This window comes from Pseudorca crassidens, chromosome 19 (genome assembly GCF_039906515.1).
Source record: "Pseudorca crassidens isolate mPseCra1 chromosome 19, mPseCra1.hap1, whole genome shotgun sequence".
NCBI classification, from domain to species: Eukaryota; Metazoa; Chordata; class Mammalia; order Artiodactyla; family Delphinidae; genus Pseudorca; species Pseudorca crassidens.
Window position 1 is genome coordinate 52210104 of NC_090314.1, and position 13431 is coordinate 52223534.

General features: G+C 50.5%; 1 protein-coding gene across 8 annotated transcripts in view; it reads left to right on the plus strand.

The window, feature by feature from the left end:
- CCDC57 (coiled-coil domain containing 57) overlaps positions 1 to 13431 on the plus strand; it is a 106316-nt gene that overhangs the window by 29348 nt on the left and 63537 nt on the right. For all 8 annotated transcript variants that reach the window (XM_067715082.1, XM_067715081.1, XM_067715085.1 and 5 more), the window contains 5 exons: positions 2934 to 3092; positions 5088 to 5250; positions 5650 to 5784; positions 11674 to 11896; positions 12558 to 12710. In XM_067715082.1, the coding sequence (XP_067571183.1) occupies positions 2934 to 3092; positions 5088 to 5250; positions 5650 to 5784; positions 11674 to 11896; positions 12558 to 12710 (833 nt within the window). The remainder of the gene's footprint in view (positions 1 to 2933; positions 3093 to 5087; positions 5251 to 5649; positions 5785 to 11673; positions 11897 to 12557; positions 12711 to 13431) is intronic.

A 13431-nucleotide genomic window follows, 5' to 3' on the forward strand; every position in this document is an offset into this window, starting at 1 on the left:
GAGGGCAAGCTGCAATTTCATCTACACCTGACCTTAATGGCACAGGTTCTGGTTCCTTGCTGGGTTCAATTCTATCTACCCTCTTAAAGAAACGATCCAGTGATGTCTGGGTCGTAGCTCTTCTTTTCTCGTCATAGATGACATTGTAGCACTGGATTGCATTCTGAACGGCTGCTGCAACCTTCGTATACCGTTCTACGTTTGGGTCCTGTGCCTCAAATACTATCAGTGCCTCCTCAAATAAAGAAAATCCCTTGCCATTTCCTGCGTCGTGAATCTCTTCAGTTCTTCAGTTACTTCTTCATCTTCGTGTTTCTCTTCGTCCTTTCTCTGGGTCTCCAATTCCATCAGGTCTTCATTAGTAAGCTCCACGTTCACATCTTTGAAACTTCGCAACTTGAAGGTTCATATGTAGGGGACTTACTTTAACCAAAATGCCATCTTGTTGCATATCGTTAATAAGTAATCAATATAAAGTTATTGAAGAAGGATGACTAAACTTGCCTGAAAAAAATATTATTGAGATATTTTGCATTTTTTGGTGCTAAGTTTTGAAGGCACATCTCAATTCAAATTGGCCACATGCCTGGGAGCCCCATGTGGCCCATGGCCCAGTGCTGGGCAGCGCTGGTCCGAATGCTGGTCGGAGGCCAGGACTCAGTGAGGGCGAGCTCTCTGCTCTCCAGAACACAGGCCTGCTTGTGCTGGCTTGGTCTTGGCAAAGTGGAGCAGGAACCAGGGTCCCATTCATGGACACATGCAAAGCCTGCTGTGTGCAGATCATCTCATGGGAATTCGTTAGAATTAAAAATATGGTTCTCGAGCTCCAGCACCTTCTCTTATAGTTGGGGAAGCCCAACACACATGGAATTATGAAGAATCAGATCAGGGACTGTAATGGGAAGCTCAAATTGGATGTCCTGCTTGATGTGTGAGGCCTGGGCAGTTGACTTCCCAGGGCCGCCAGCTGCTCCTCTTTCCCACCCGGAAAATCAGATAAGGTCCAGTTACAAAGCACCTCCTAGCCGATGTCCTTCGGCCTCGGAGCAGAGTTGCAATTGAGTAGGTAGAGGGGAAGGAGTGCTTTGGAATTCCAGGGCAGGCCAGGCATCTCGTGTTCTTTCGTCTTCCAGGGACACAGAGATCGGAGGAGAGCCTTTCATTTCCCTCTGTCACGTCAGACATGGGGCACTCGAGGCTCCAGGGCTAAGTGTCTGGTGGGGCACAGCCAGGGTGAAGCCCGGATGCTGTGGGCAACCAGCCCACCCGCACACACTTCCCGGTGTGGACTTGGCTCCAGGTCGGTGCCTGGGTTGGGGGCCAGCTTTGTCACAGGTTCCTGGGCCCCCACCTGCTACTTTCTCACCCCGACAACTACATGGGACCAGAGCAGGTGCTGCCCCAGAGAGAGGGTGCTGGGCAGACCCGGAGGGGAGCAGCTCCAGCCCCCATTCTGACACCAGCACTGTGTCTTAGCTGGACAAGTTCTGCAGTTTCCAACTTTTTTTTGTGGCCCCTTGTGATATTAGGATGAGCTTAGTTAAGAGTCAGTATGACTCTGGACATATTGTGCTAGAAGTAATTCATTTAAATTATATGGGCTTCCCTGGTGGCGCAGTGATTTAAGAATCCGCCTGCCAATGCAGGGGGCCCAGGTTCAATCCCTGGTCAGGGAACTAGATCCCACATGCGTGCCCCAACTAAGAGTTCACGTGCCACAACTAAGCCCACGAGCCGCAACTAAGACCTGGCGCAACCAAATAAATAAATAAAATAAAAATAAATATATATTTTTTAATTATTAAAAAAAAAAAACCCCAGCACACCGGCCTTGGCGTTTAGGCCTGTTTAAGCTGAAATGTTTAAAGAAGCTTCCCACGAGGGAACCTGCTCCTTTCTCCTTCCCATCTCTGCCCATGTTCGGATGGAGCTTTGTCTGAGGCTCAGGGCAGCTGCACTCGGGACTTTGATCCAAGGCCTTATCGGCTGACAGCCATTTGCCTTCCCACAGCTCGTCCACCTCTGCACTGCACTCCGTGGCCCACCTGTGGGCCTGTGGCTCTGGGCAGTGGCCAGTGAGTGATCACAGCATTTACCCCACAGCATGCTGAGTGCAGATTAGGAGGGAAACAGGCCAGGGCTGCAAATAAGGTGACCACCCTGCGAGCTTTGTGTGGTTAATATCATGGCTACTCTAGTCAATATTGTTAGGTGTTCTTTCTGAAGTTTCTCTTCTTGGGAGATTTATCATATTTTTGGTGATTCTTCCAAGGAATGTAAAGGGTTTCTGTAGAACCTTATCTTGCTGTTCAATTTGGAGATATGTGTTGAATGTCTCTATGTGGAAGGGCTCTGCTGGGCATGGCAAGGGGTGCCCAGGTGAGTCAGAATTCACTGGTTCAAAACCGTTGGCTCGGGCTTCCCTGGTGGCACAGTGGTTGAGAGTCCACCTGCCGATGCAGGGAACGTGGGTTCGTACCCCGGTCCGGGAGGATCCCACATGCCGCGGAGCGGCTGGGCCCGTGAGCCATGGCCGCTGGGCCTGCGCGTCCGGAGCCTGTGCTCCGCAACGGGAGAGGCCACGACAGTGAGAGGCCCGCGTACCGCAAAAAAAAAACAAAAAAAAAAAACAACCATTGGCTCTGAGAGACACGCCCTGGCACACATTTCCCCGCGCACCTGGCGTGGGCTTGGCATTCTGCAGGTGTTAGTCGATGCTTGGGTTGGTGGGAGGGATGGGTGTGTATTTCTTCTTGGGTTGGACCATTTCTTAATCTAGGCAAGGAAGCCTCTGCCCCGATGAGTGTGAAAGAGACCCTGATCTGTAGCATTTCCTTTGAGGGCTGTGTGCATGTGTGTGTGTGTATTTGTTGTAAAAGAGAGCTCTAGTGAGAATCACGCCCACATTCACGTTGCTTCCCTTCTTTGTTTAGACTTCGGGAAGATGCATCAGCTCTAAAATCTGGCTGGGATGCCCAGATTGCTCAACTTTCCAAGGAGATGATCTCCAAAGACCTCCAGGTTCAGGCGCTGCAGGAAGAAGAGGTGAAGCTGAAGGCACAGCTGGCCAGATGCCAGCAGGACATTGGAAGGTACCATGTGGTGGGGGAAGGGGATGAAGATGGGGCGGCGGGGTGGGTGGTCAGAGGAGGCCTTTCCCACAGAGCGCGGTTCTCGGTCTGCACCAGGGCCGTAAAAGTGTCTGTGCCATTTGGTCCTGTGTCAGGAATCACCTCTGAGGTCTTTTGTCTGACTGTTAGTGTCTTTTCCTATCAGTTGGAATGAGCACTTGGCTAAAGATAATATTCTCTTTCTTGAGAAATCATTGAAATATAATAAATGTCCCAATTTTAACTGTACAATTGATGAATCTCGACAAATATGTACATAAATAAGCAGTATAACCACTACTACAGTCAGGATGTAAAACCCGAAGCCCGAAGTCCCCTCCCACTTCGGCACCTGCCAGGATGCTTTCTGTCACTGTGGGTTTCTCTTGATCTGGAATTTCATCTGCGTGGAATCCTACTGTTTATAGTCTTTTGTGTCTGGTTTCTTTGGATATTTATTTGAATATTCAGGTTTTCTATTTTGTGTGTGTGTGTCGCTTTTGGTAATTTGTATCTTTCCATGAGTTTGTCCATTTCATCTAATTGTTGACTTTATTGGCATAAAATTGTTTATAGTATTTCTTTATTGTCCCTCTAATATGTGTCAAATCTGCAGCAGTGTCCTCTCTCCTTCTTGATACTGGTGACTTGTATTGTCTCTTTTTTCCTCCATCAGTCTAGCTAGAGATTTATCCATTTTACACATCTTTCCAAAGAGCCGGCATTTGGTTTCATTGATTTTTCTCAATTGTTTTTCTGTTTTCAGTTTCACTGATACCTGCTCTTATCCTTACTATTGTCTTTCTTCTGTTTCCTTTGCTTTAATTTGATGTTCTTTTGATAGCCTCTAAGGCTTTCCCCACAAGGTCTCATCTGCCAGGAAGGCTGGTGGGTTTTTTATTTCAGACATTTCACTTTTCATTTCTCTCCTCATTGTGTGTGTGGTTGCCTTTAATCTCTGAACATATTTACAGTAGCTGTTCTAAAGTATTTTTCTGCTGATTACATCACCTCTGTTGAGGGTCTGTTTCTGTGGCAGCCAGGTCCCCCAAGTAAGTGGGTCTCACTCGGCTGGAATCAAGGTGTCGGCCGGGCTGCCCTCTCTTCTGAGGCTCGGGCTCCCCTTACCAGCTCATCTAGGTTGTCGGCAGAGGTCACTTCCAGCAGCTGTGGGTCTGATGTCTGTTTCCTTGCCGGCTGTCAGCCGGGGTTGTCCTGGCCACGTGGTCCTCTCAGCACGGCCAGCAGGAGAATCTCCCTGCAGTGGGCAGGATGGAGCCTTACTTGGTGTCCCCTGTAGAAGGTGTTACCATCCCGCCCTGGTCACAGCCCTGCTCACAGGGGAAGAGGCCTTCCAGCGATCTTCACCCTGCATTGCTCTGTGTGGCTGACGAGAAGCCTCGTGCGGGTCCGGTTCACTCCCCCACGCACTTTTCTTCCATCCCAGCCGGCGGTCTGTACCTTCCCCATGGCGTCTGAAGCCCCTCCTGTCCAGCACTCGGAAGCTTTCAGGCAGAAGGCGCATATCCCTCTCCAGCCATGGTGGATTTCCTCCTATTTCCGTGGTTATTTCCTCCTTCCATTCTGATTTCTCCCAGCCCCCTGGTAGATGGACGCTGGTCTTCTGAGTTCTGTTTGACCTTTCAGCGCACTGTTGACTATCGAGCTCTGTCTGCTCTGCTGTGAACCCTCTCGCGTTTCTCTAGTGCAACCATTTTCTTGTTTGTCTGAGTTTGCTGCCTTTCTTCCTGTCTCCTCTTACTGAGTTTGACCTCCTCTCCCACAGTGCTGGGTTTCTCAGTATTGGGAGACCCGGCCGCCTGCTCCTCTCTGAACCTGGGCCTGTGTGAAGGTGTCAGCCAAGCCCGTGAACACGGCTGGCCTGGGGGCCCAGGAGGAGCGCCTCCCACCTCAGCTACGTCACAGCCCAAAGGGACCTCAGGAAAACGTTCAAGTTGGTGGTTTTCACCCCCGCAGGTACAAACAGCAGCTGTCTCTGGCAGTAGAGAGGGAGCAGAGCCTGGAGCGTGACAAGGTGCAGTTGGAGCTGGACTGGCAGCGCCGCTGCGAGGGTGTCGAGCGGGAGCAGTACCGGCGGGCTGAGGACTTGATTCAGGGCCTAACCGCGGCCAGAGACCAGGTCTCTGCTCCCCAGAGCTGTCTGACTTCTTTCTGCAGGAGGAAGGGCTGGGAACGTCCACTGAGGTGCATGGAGCCCGGCTTGGGCCCTCACTGAGTTATCCTTTGCATTTGAAAACACTCAGCCTCACTGAGCAGTTTGATTTATAACAACAGGACTTAAAGTGATAAGATGAGTCTCTGCCCATAGCCTTTCTCTAATGGCCAGTGCAGCTGCCTCTGGAGCTGGATCAGCGATTGCTGTGCTCTGCCGGCTCTGATGGCCACGTATTTGCTGGGGTTTCTCACCCGAGTGTCTGCTGTCTGCTTCCCCGCAGGATGGGGAGCTGGTCTGGACCCTGAAGGTGGCACTGCTTCCTTGTAATCCTCCCAGGATGAACTGAGTCTGTGTTTTCCCCAGGTTGCTGCCAAGTTGCAGGAGACAGAGCGGGTGCTGTGTGGCCAGGAGGTGGTGCTGAAGGCCGTGACCCGAGAGAGAGACCAGGCTGTGCAGGCGCTGCGGACACGCGGACTCCACCCTGAGGAGGAGGCGCAGGTGAGGGGCCACCTCCTGCTGAGCCTCCGCACGGCTCTTCCTCCCAAGCCCCTTGGAGACACCCACTCCCCCAGCCAGAGGGAAAATATGCCAGATAGAACCAGCGCTGGAGGCAGGTCTTTTCAGCCCTATTTCTTTTAAAATGACTGTTTGCACAAACAAGGGTGAGGCTGAGCCTCAACCAGTTAATGGGAGTCTACACTCAATCTTTGTATCTTCAGCATCTGAAATATCAAAAAACCCCAAATTCAGATATTGCACCGTGGCAGACAGTAACACGAAGAACCAAGAGGTTAGAGCTTTATCCCAAAACACACTTCTTCATACGTGGTGAGTAAGCCATGCAACATGCGACGACGGCCGTTCCTCTCATAAAGCACAGACTTCCTTACTGCTTTGCACTGGCCAGAGCCTGATACTGTGGGATGCCTGCGGGTTGAATGGTGGCCCCAAAAGACATGTTCCGGTCTCAGTGCCTCAGGATGGGACCTTCCTTGGAAATAGAGTCTTTATGGATGGAATTAGTTAAGATGACATCACATGGGAGCAGGGTGGGCCCAACCCAATAGGACTGGTGTTCTTAGAAAAGAACACACATGAAGACAGACACAGGAGGAAGGCCATGTGACGACAGAGGCAGAGAGCAGAGCCTTGTGTCTGCAGGCCGAGGGGTGCCAAGGACTAGCGCCAGTAAAACCTGAAGCCAGAAGTGGCAGGATTTGACTCAGAGTTGCAGAGGGGGCATTTGCTTCCACTGAGGGGGACCCTTGGCGCAGGCCTAGAGTTTGGCATTACAGTGAACACAGCCCATGTCTTGCCTTGCCTCTTGCCTTGTCCCCCGTCCATCCAGGCCTCCAGAGGGAAGCCCTGTCACCGGGCTGCTAGGAAATCTGGGCAACCCGCAAGGAGAAGTGCCTTCCAGAGCTGCACCAGCAGAGCGCAGCCCGAGCCTGTCTCAGACATGACCTTCCTGGTTCAATGGCCCATTGTTTCAGTAGTCTGACCTCTGTCCATTTGTGGAAAGTCACTTACCCGGTCGTCCAGGATAATGGAGCCACTGAAATCCTTAGGATGTCTGCAGGGGTGCTGGCCTCTTCCCACCTGTCCAGCTGTCCACCTGCAGAGGGAGGATGGATGTGGCACAAGCTGCGTCTCCAGGTGTCCACCCAGCCCTGCTTGTGCCTATGTGCGGGAGTGCAGGTCGTAGCTCATGTGTCCTTGCTGGGAGGACTTGTGCTCACTGCGGGTGGAAGGGGGCCCTGGGGCCTCACTGCGACCTCTGTGGCTGGCACTTGCCCGCAGTTGGTGCTGGGTTGACCTAGCGTTCACCTGGTGGAAGTGGGCTCCTGCCAGCCATGCCATGTGGGCAGTGACTGTCCTCTCTGCACAGGTGACTGCGCAGCCCCCAATCTGGCCACCCTCAGAAACCTCAGGAGCTTCCGAAACACACCCCTCTGAGTCCCAGCAGGACCTACTAGGCCCGATGCCTTAGGGGTTGAGCTCCGAAAGACGAGTCTGTTAACAAGCCCCTGGGGAGATTCACCTGTCAGCCAGTCGTCAGGTTTGGGAGCACCGGTGTTCCCAGGTGGGGCTGACCCCAGCCTCCAGAGTCACCTGTGGTCCTGGGGGCTCACAGCAGGTGGTCTCTGCATGGGTGCCTTCCCTAGGACACATAGAGAAAGCAAATGCCTCTTTTTTTTTTTTTATCAATGAGCCCCCACCCCAATTTTTCGTTGTCGTATTTTCCCCCCAGGCTGGCAATTAAAAGAAGACATGTGTCTCCAAGCACCAGCTCGGCTGGTCAGGGAGGCCTCTCATGGCTGGTTGCCTTGTTAAGTAAACAGGGGCTTTAGAAATGGTCTAGGGGTCAGAAACAAGTGCCCCGCCCATCCATGCAGAGTGGGGAGATGCAGTGGAGGCACCTGCGAATGTGAGCTGGCGTGGCGGTCTTGACAGAGATGTGGCTTCCAAGCCAGGACCCAGGGTGGGGCAGAATGCTGCACAAGTTCCTGGCTGACCCAATGGAATGAAGTTTTTTGAATCCTGCAGCTAATAGCAAAACACCTGTGCTCCTGTAGGGGGCCTTAATGCTGGGAACAGGTTAAGGATGTGACCACCTGGTAAAGCGGCAGGTGTGGGCGGGCAGCAGTTGGTGCTGAGTTCTGCAGGGGTGAGCCCTTGGCAAACACTAAGGTAGGAGCAGTGAGGGAATCTGTCATACACCGAAGTCAGAAATAGAGGCCGCCAGGGAGCGAGACACTGCTTCCTGGGGAGCGATGAGCCCATCACAGATTCCACTGTTCAGATGGACAGGCTCTAGGCTTTGGCCACATCTTCTCCCTCGCTTGGTACTAGTTCCGAGCACGGAGCCTCAGCAGAGCCGTGGTGATCACCCCACGGAGACCAAGGCACCACCGTCGGGCAGGCATTACCAGGGCAGAGACGCAGCCACGGCCGCAGGGGCAGAGGATTCGCCTTGCAACTGGGCTGCACTGCGGCTTTGAGGTGGATCCTGTTGTTCAGGACAAGGAAGCTGAGGACCTGAGAGGAGTGGTCCCTGCCCCACAGGTGGCAGAGGGAGAATGTGAGTAGCACCAGCCAGCTGCACACTCACGGCCCCGACCACACTGCTGTCTGCCTTAGTGGGAGCAGCCTGAGGCCCTGCCACGGAGAGGGTGGGAAATGGCCCAGTGGGCACAGAGAGGGAGGTCGGGTGTTTGCAGCAGGAGCAGTGGGGCCAGAGCAGTGGCTGGAAGGAGACAGAGCAGGTGCATAGCAGAGCCAGTGGTGGCTTGAAAAGTTGGGAACTGTGAGTAACAGAAGAAATAGCTTCATTCTGAAAGTAAAAATATGTGGCCACTGCAGAAATTTTACAATTTTAGTTCAGCACAGTGTTCTCTGGAGTCAGGTGGGCCCAAGGTTCACCCCAGCTCAACTCCTCCTTGGCCGGACCTCTTGGGTCCCCCGTGGTGCATTAGTGGGAAGTTGGTGACAGCGTGTGTCACGTGCTTGCTCAATGCCAGGGCTGAGCGTCGTGGCCGGGTCAGACCCATGGAGGCCGTGTGCTTGTCTGTCATCAGCGTGTGGCTGTGTGTGGTCAGGTGGCCCCTGAGAGCTCGCGTCTCTGTTTCCTCATCTGTGTGAGGGGTACCCCTGGGAATGCTTGGCCCACTGCGGATGGATGTGAGCTCTGCAGATGTGAGCCAGCATCGCTTGGAACAGAGAAGAGAACATATCGTGTCTGTCTGACACTCAGATGTTTTAGTGTATTTCCTTCCAGCCACCTCTATCTCCATATCTCATGTATGTTCCTGTGCCCATACTGTGTTCATATAGCTCAGGTCATGCTATATAACGTTAATTCTTTTTTAAAGTTTCCATAAATATTTCTCACATCATTAAAATTCTTTAAAAATGCAGGACTTCCCTGGTGGCGCAGTGGTTAAGAATCTGCCTGCCAATGCAGGGGACACGGGTTTGAGCCCTGGTCCGGGAAGATCCCACATGCCACGCAGCAGCTCAGCCTGTGCGCCACAACTACTGAACGTGCATTCTAGAGTTGTGAGCCACAACTGCTGAGCCCATGCGCCACAACTACTGAAGCCTGCACACTTAGAGCCCACGCACCACAACTACTGAAGCCCGCATGCTCTAGGGCCTGTGTGCTGCAACTACTGAGCCCACGTGCTGCAGCTACTGAAGCCCACGAACCTAGAGCCCATGCTCTGCAACAAGAGAAGCCACTGCAATGAGAAGCCCACGCACCACGACGAAGAGTAGCCGCCACTCGCCACAACTAGAGAGAGCCCGCATGCAGCAGCAAAGACCCAACGCAGCTAAAAAGAGAATAAATAAAAAATAAAATTCTTCAAAAATGCAACTTAAATGGTTGTGTACTTTATTGTATGACCATGCCACGGTTTACTTCATCATTCTCTCACTAATGGCCGTTGGGATCATTTGCACAGATTCTTGTAATGCTGCATGGGCATGTTTGTGCGTCTCTGAACTTGTTAGAAGCTCGCGTTGTGTTCACATAGTCTTGGTCTCTCTCAGCAGGACTGGTCAAAGGTCCTTGCAAGCCCGGCTGGTTTGCTTTGCTGGTAAGCAGGATCCAGCAACCAGTCGGAAAGTAAGAAAGTCTCAGGATGGGACCTGGGCCTTGAGTGGGGAGTGAGCATGTGCTGCTTCCTAGGGGAGGACCTTCCTTCCTGCCCATTTGGAGGTTAGTGTGCTGATGGGGCAGCCATGGAGGAGAGGAGCCTGGTGCTTTCTGCAAGCAAACATCCACAGAGGGCTGGGTTGTGCTGGGCCCAGATGCAGAGAACTAGGCAAACCACGGGCTCCCTTCCACTGTCCCCTCCTCTGGCACCCACTGTACAGGCAGTGTCTGAAGACAGTGGTTTCATAGAATTTGTGTGGTTTTCTAGTTGTTTACAGCCAGAGGGCAAGTCCCGTAGCAGCAAATCCCTCATGGTCAAAGGCAGAAGTCTCTCTTGCCATCATTTTCAAAGGAGATTTTCACTCTGGGTGACAGGTTTTTATTTTCTTTCTGCACATGGTTCCATTGTCTTCTAGATTTCATTGGTTCTCATGAGAAGTTGTCAGTTTCTTGTATTTGTTCTTCTGCAGGAACATAATGTGTCTTTTTTTCCTCTGGTCGCTTTTAAGAGGTTTTCTTTATCATTGTTTTTTAGTAATTTGACCATGATGTGCTGTTTGGTGTAACTTTTTGTGTGTTTATCTTGCTTCAGTTTTCTTGAACTTCTTGGATCTGTGGACTTACGTTTTCATCAAATTGGAAATTTTTTTGCCAACAAGTTCTGAATCCTTTTCTGTCCCCCTCAATGATCTGGGTTAGTGTGTTTCTGCTTCACATTATTCCGTGGTCACTAGAGCTCTGTTGTTATTTGTTCTTTTTGGTCTCTTTCACTCTGTGCTTGAGTTTGAATACTTTCTGCTGCTATGTGTTTATGTTCCCTCATCTTTTCTCCTGTAGTGTCTGATCTGCTCTTAATCCCATCCTAGCCAGTGAATTTTTCCTTCAGACTGTATATTTTCCATCTCTGTAGATGCTATTTGGTTCTTTTTTGATATCTTCCATTTCTCTCTTTATGTTCATGTTTTTCTTTAAATCCTGGAGTATATTTATGGGAACTGCTTTAAAGTCCTTGACTGCCACTTAGCATGATGTCTTCATGGTCCTTCCATGTTGTAGCATGTGTCAGAACATTGTTCCTTTTTCTGGCTGAGTAATGTTTCACAGTGTTACCCTTTGTTTATCCATTATCTGTGGGTAGACATTTGAGTATTTCCATTTTGGCTACTATGAATAATGCTGCTCCAAACCTGTGTACAGGTTTCTGTGTGTATGTATGTTTTCAGTTCTCTTAGGTCTATACCTAGGAGTGGAATTGCTGGGTCGTATAATAGCTCTGTGTTTACTTTGTTGAGGAACAGCCAGACTGTTTTCCACAGCAGCTGCACCATTTTACATTTACAAGCCACTGCGTACCTTTACCTTTTACAGTGCACAAGGATTCCATTTTCTTCACATCCTCAGCAACACTTGTTATCGTCTTTTTTATAACTGCCACTCTAATGGGTGAATGATGGGCTTCTGACTAAAAAGGAAGGGTCCCCAAATTTCTCAATAAAAGTTATCTTTGAAAAACCGTGGTCTTGTCTTTATGAAACACAGAAGAAAAAGTTTTTTCATACTTCTGTCAACATTACCCATCTCTAGGACAGGTGACGGGGAGCAGGAACAGGGGGCAGGTGGACACAGATGCAGCCGGCCTCAGTGCACAAGGGAATCATCGGTTCTTGGCTGTAACCAATTTCTTTTCTTTCTTTTTCTTTTTTTTTTTTTTTCCCCGTATTTGACAGATGCTTGTAAGGCATCAAGAAGAAGAAATAAGTAAAAGTTTTCCATCTACTGTGATCCAGCAGCTACAAGAGGAGAACACAAGCTTGCGAAACGTTATTGCACAGATGAGGAAAGAAATGGAAACTCTAAGTGATCAGATTCTTCCTTCTGCCCAGTTAGGAGGGGAGACCTCACAAACAAACCAGCCTGACCCAAAGGCAGCCGCTGATTCAACTGTACCTGGTGAGCGAAGGGGAGAGGGAGAGAGGGAGAGGGAGGATGAGATGCCATCTCTACCGGGTCCACGATAGGCTTCACTTGGAGTCTTACAAGTGAACATCCCCTTTGATAGATTACTTCAAAGTATGACAGCTGCTTTTCCTCCAAGGGAAGGGTCTTAAGTCAAATATTTTATATACAATAAAAACTTTTTATTGGTAAGTGGAGGGAAAAAGTGAAGGATACACACTTGACGCACTTAAAAACCAGAGCGAGACTTGGACCAGGGACTGGGTTGGCGTTGTGCTCTCCTGGAGTGGGCAGGTGGGGCTAGGGGAGCAGGCCCTTCCTCAGGGGAGCATCCAGGCCCCAAAGGTCGCCCAGCCCCACGCTATTTGGAGCAGGGTCTCGAGGGGTGGTGAGTGGAGGGGCAGCGCCTGAGACGGCTGCACTCAGGATGATATGGTTGTGTCGGTGCGTCAAGGGTTGCAGGACTGAAGGAGAGTGAGTGTTCGCTCCTGACCATGGGGCCCCCTCGGAGAGCATGGCGAGCTGATCTCTGGAGGGGAGCGTATCAGACAGCATGGGACAGTCATGAGGGTCGGGCAGGGGAGGACAAGGGTGGTAGATAAAGGGTGAGAGTATAAACACATGTGCCTGTGTGTTTACTGGGTTTTTTTGGAAGATTATGTTCTGGCCCTTGAAGCAGAAATGCGAACTCTAAAGCATAAATTAAAAACATTGGAGGAACAACTAGAAGATGTGTTAGATGCTTCGAAGACGACCTCGTCCTGTGCTGGCGTTCAACCCAGTGTCCTGGCCTCCACAGACACCACCGGTGAGAATCCTTGTGTCGTGTCGTGTGCTCCGTCCAGTGACTGTCTAGTAACACAGCCCGAGGAGCTGTTACAAATGTGTCATCCCAGGAGCCCCTTGTCCTCCTGAGCCAGCCGCTGTCCTGACTCCTCACCCTGTGGCTGAGTTTTCATACAAGTGGAATTACACGTGTGTACTCTTGTCTGGCTGTCTCCAGACTATTCACACCATTTCCTCTCCCAGTAGCAGTCGCGAGAGCCGTTGCTCTGGTTCCTGCTGACACAGCACAGCTGGCCATCTCCTGTACAATATATCCGTGAATCTTATTTATTTTATACATAATAGTTTGTACTTCTTAATCCCCCGCCCCTATCTTGCCCCTTCCCCCTTCCCTCTCCCCACTGGTAACTACTAGTTTGTTCTCTGTATCTGTGAGTCTGTTTCTTTTTTAGTTATATTCACTAGTTTGTTGTATTTTTTAGATTCTACTTATAAGTGTTATACGGTATTTGTCTTTTTCTGTCTGACTTCTTTCACTTAGCATAATGCCCTCCTGGTCCATCCATGTTGTTGCAAATGGCAAAATTTCATTCTATGACCAAGGAGGCAAGAATATACAATGGAGAAAGGACAGCCTCTGCAATAAGTGATGCTGGGAAAACTGGACAGCTACATGTAAAAGAGTGAAATGAGAACACTCCCTAACACCGTATACAGCAATAAACTCAAAATGGATTAGAGAC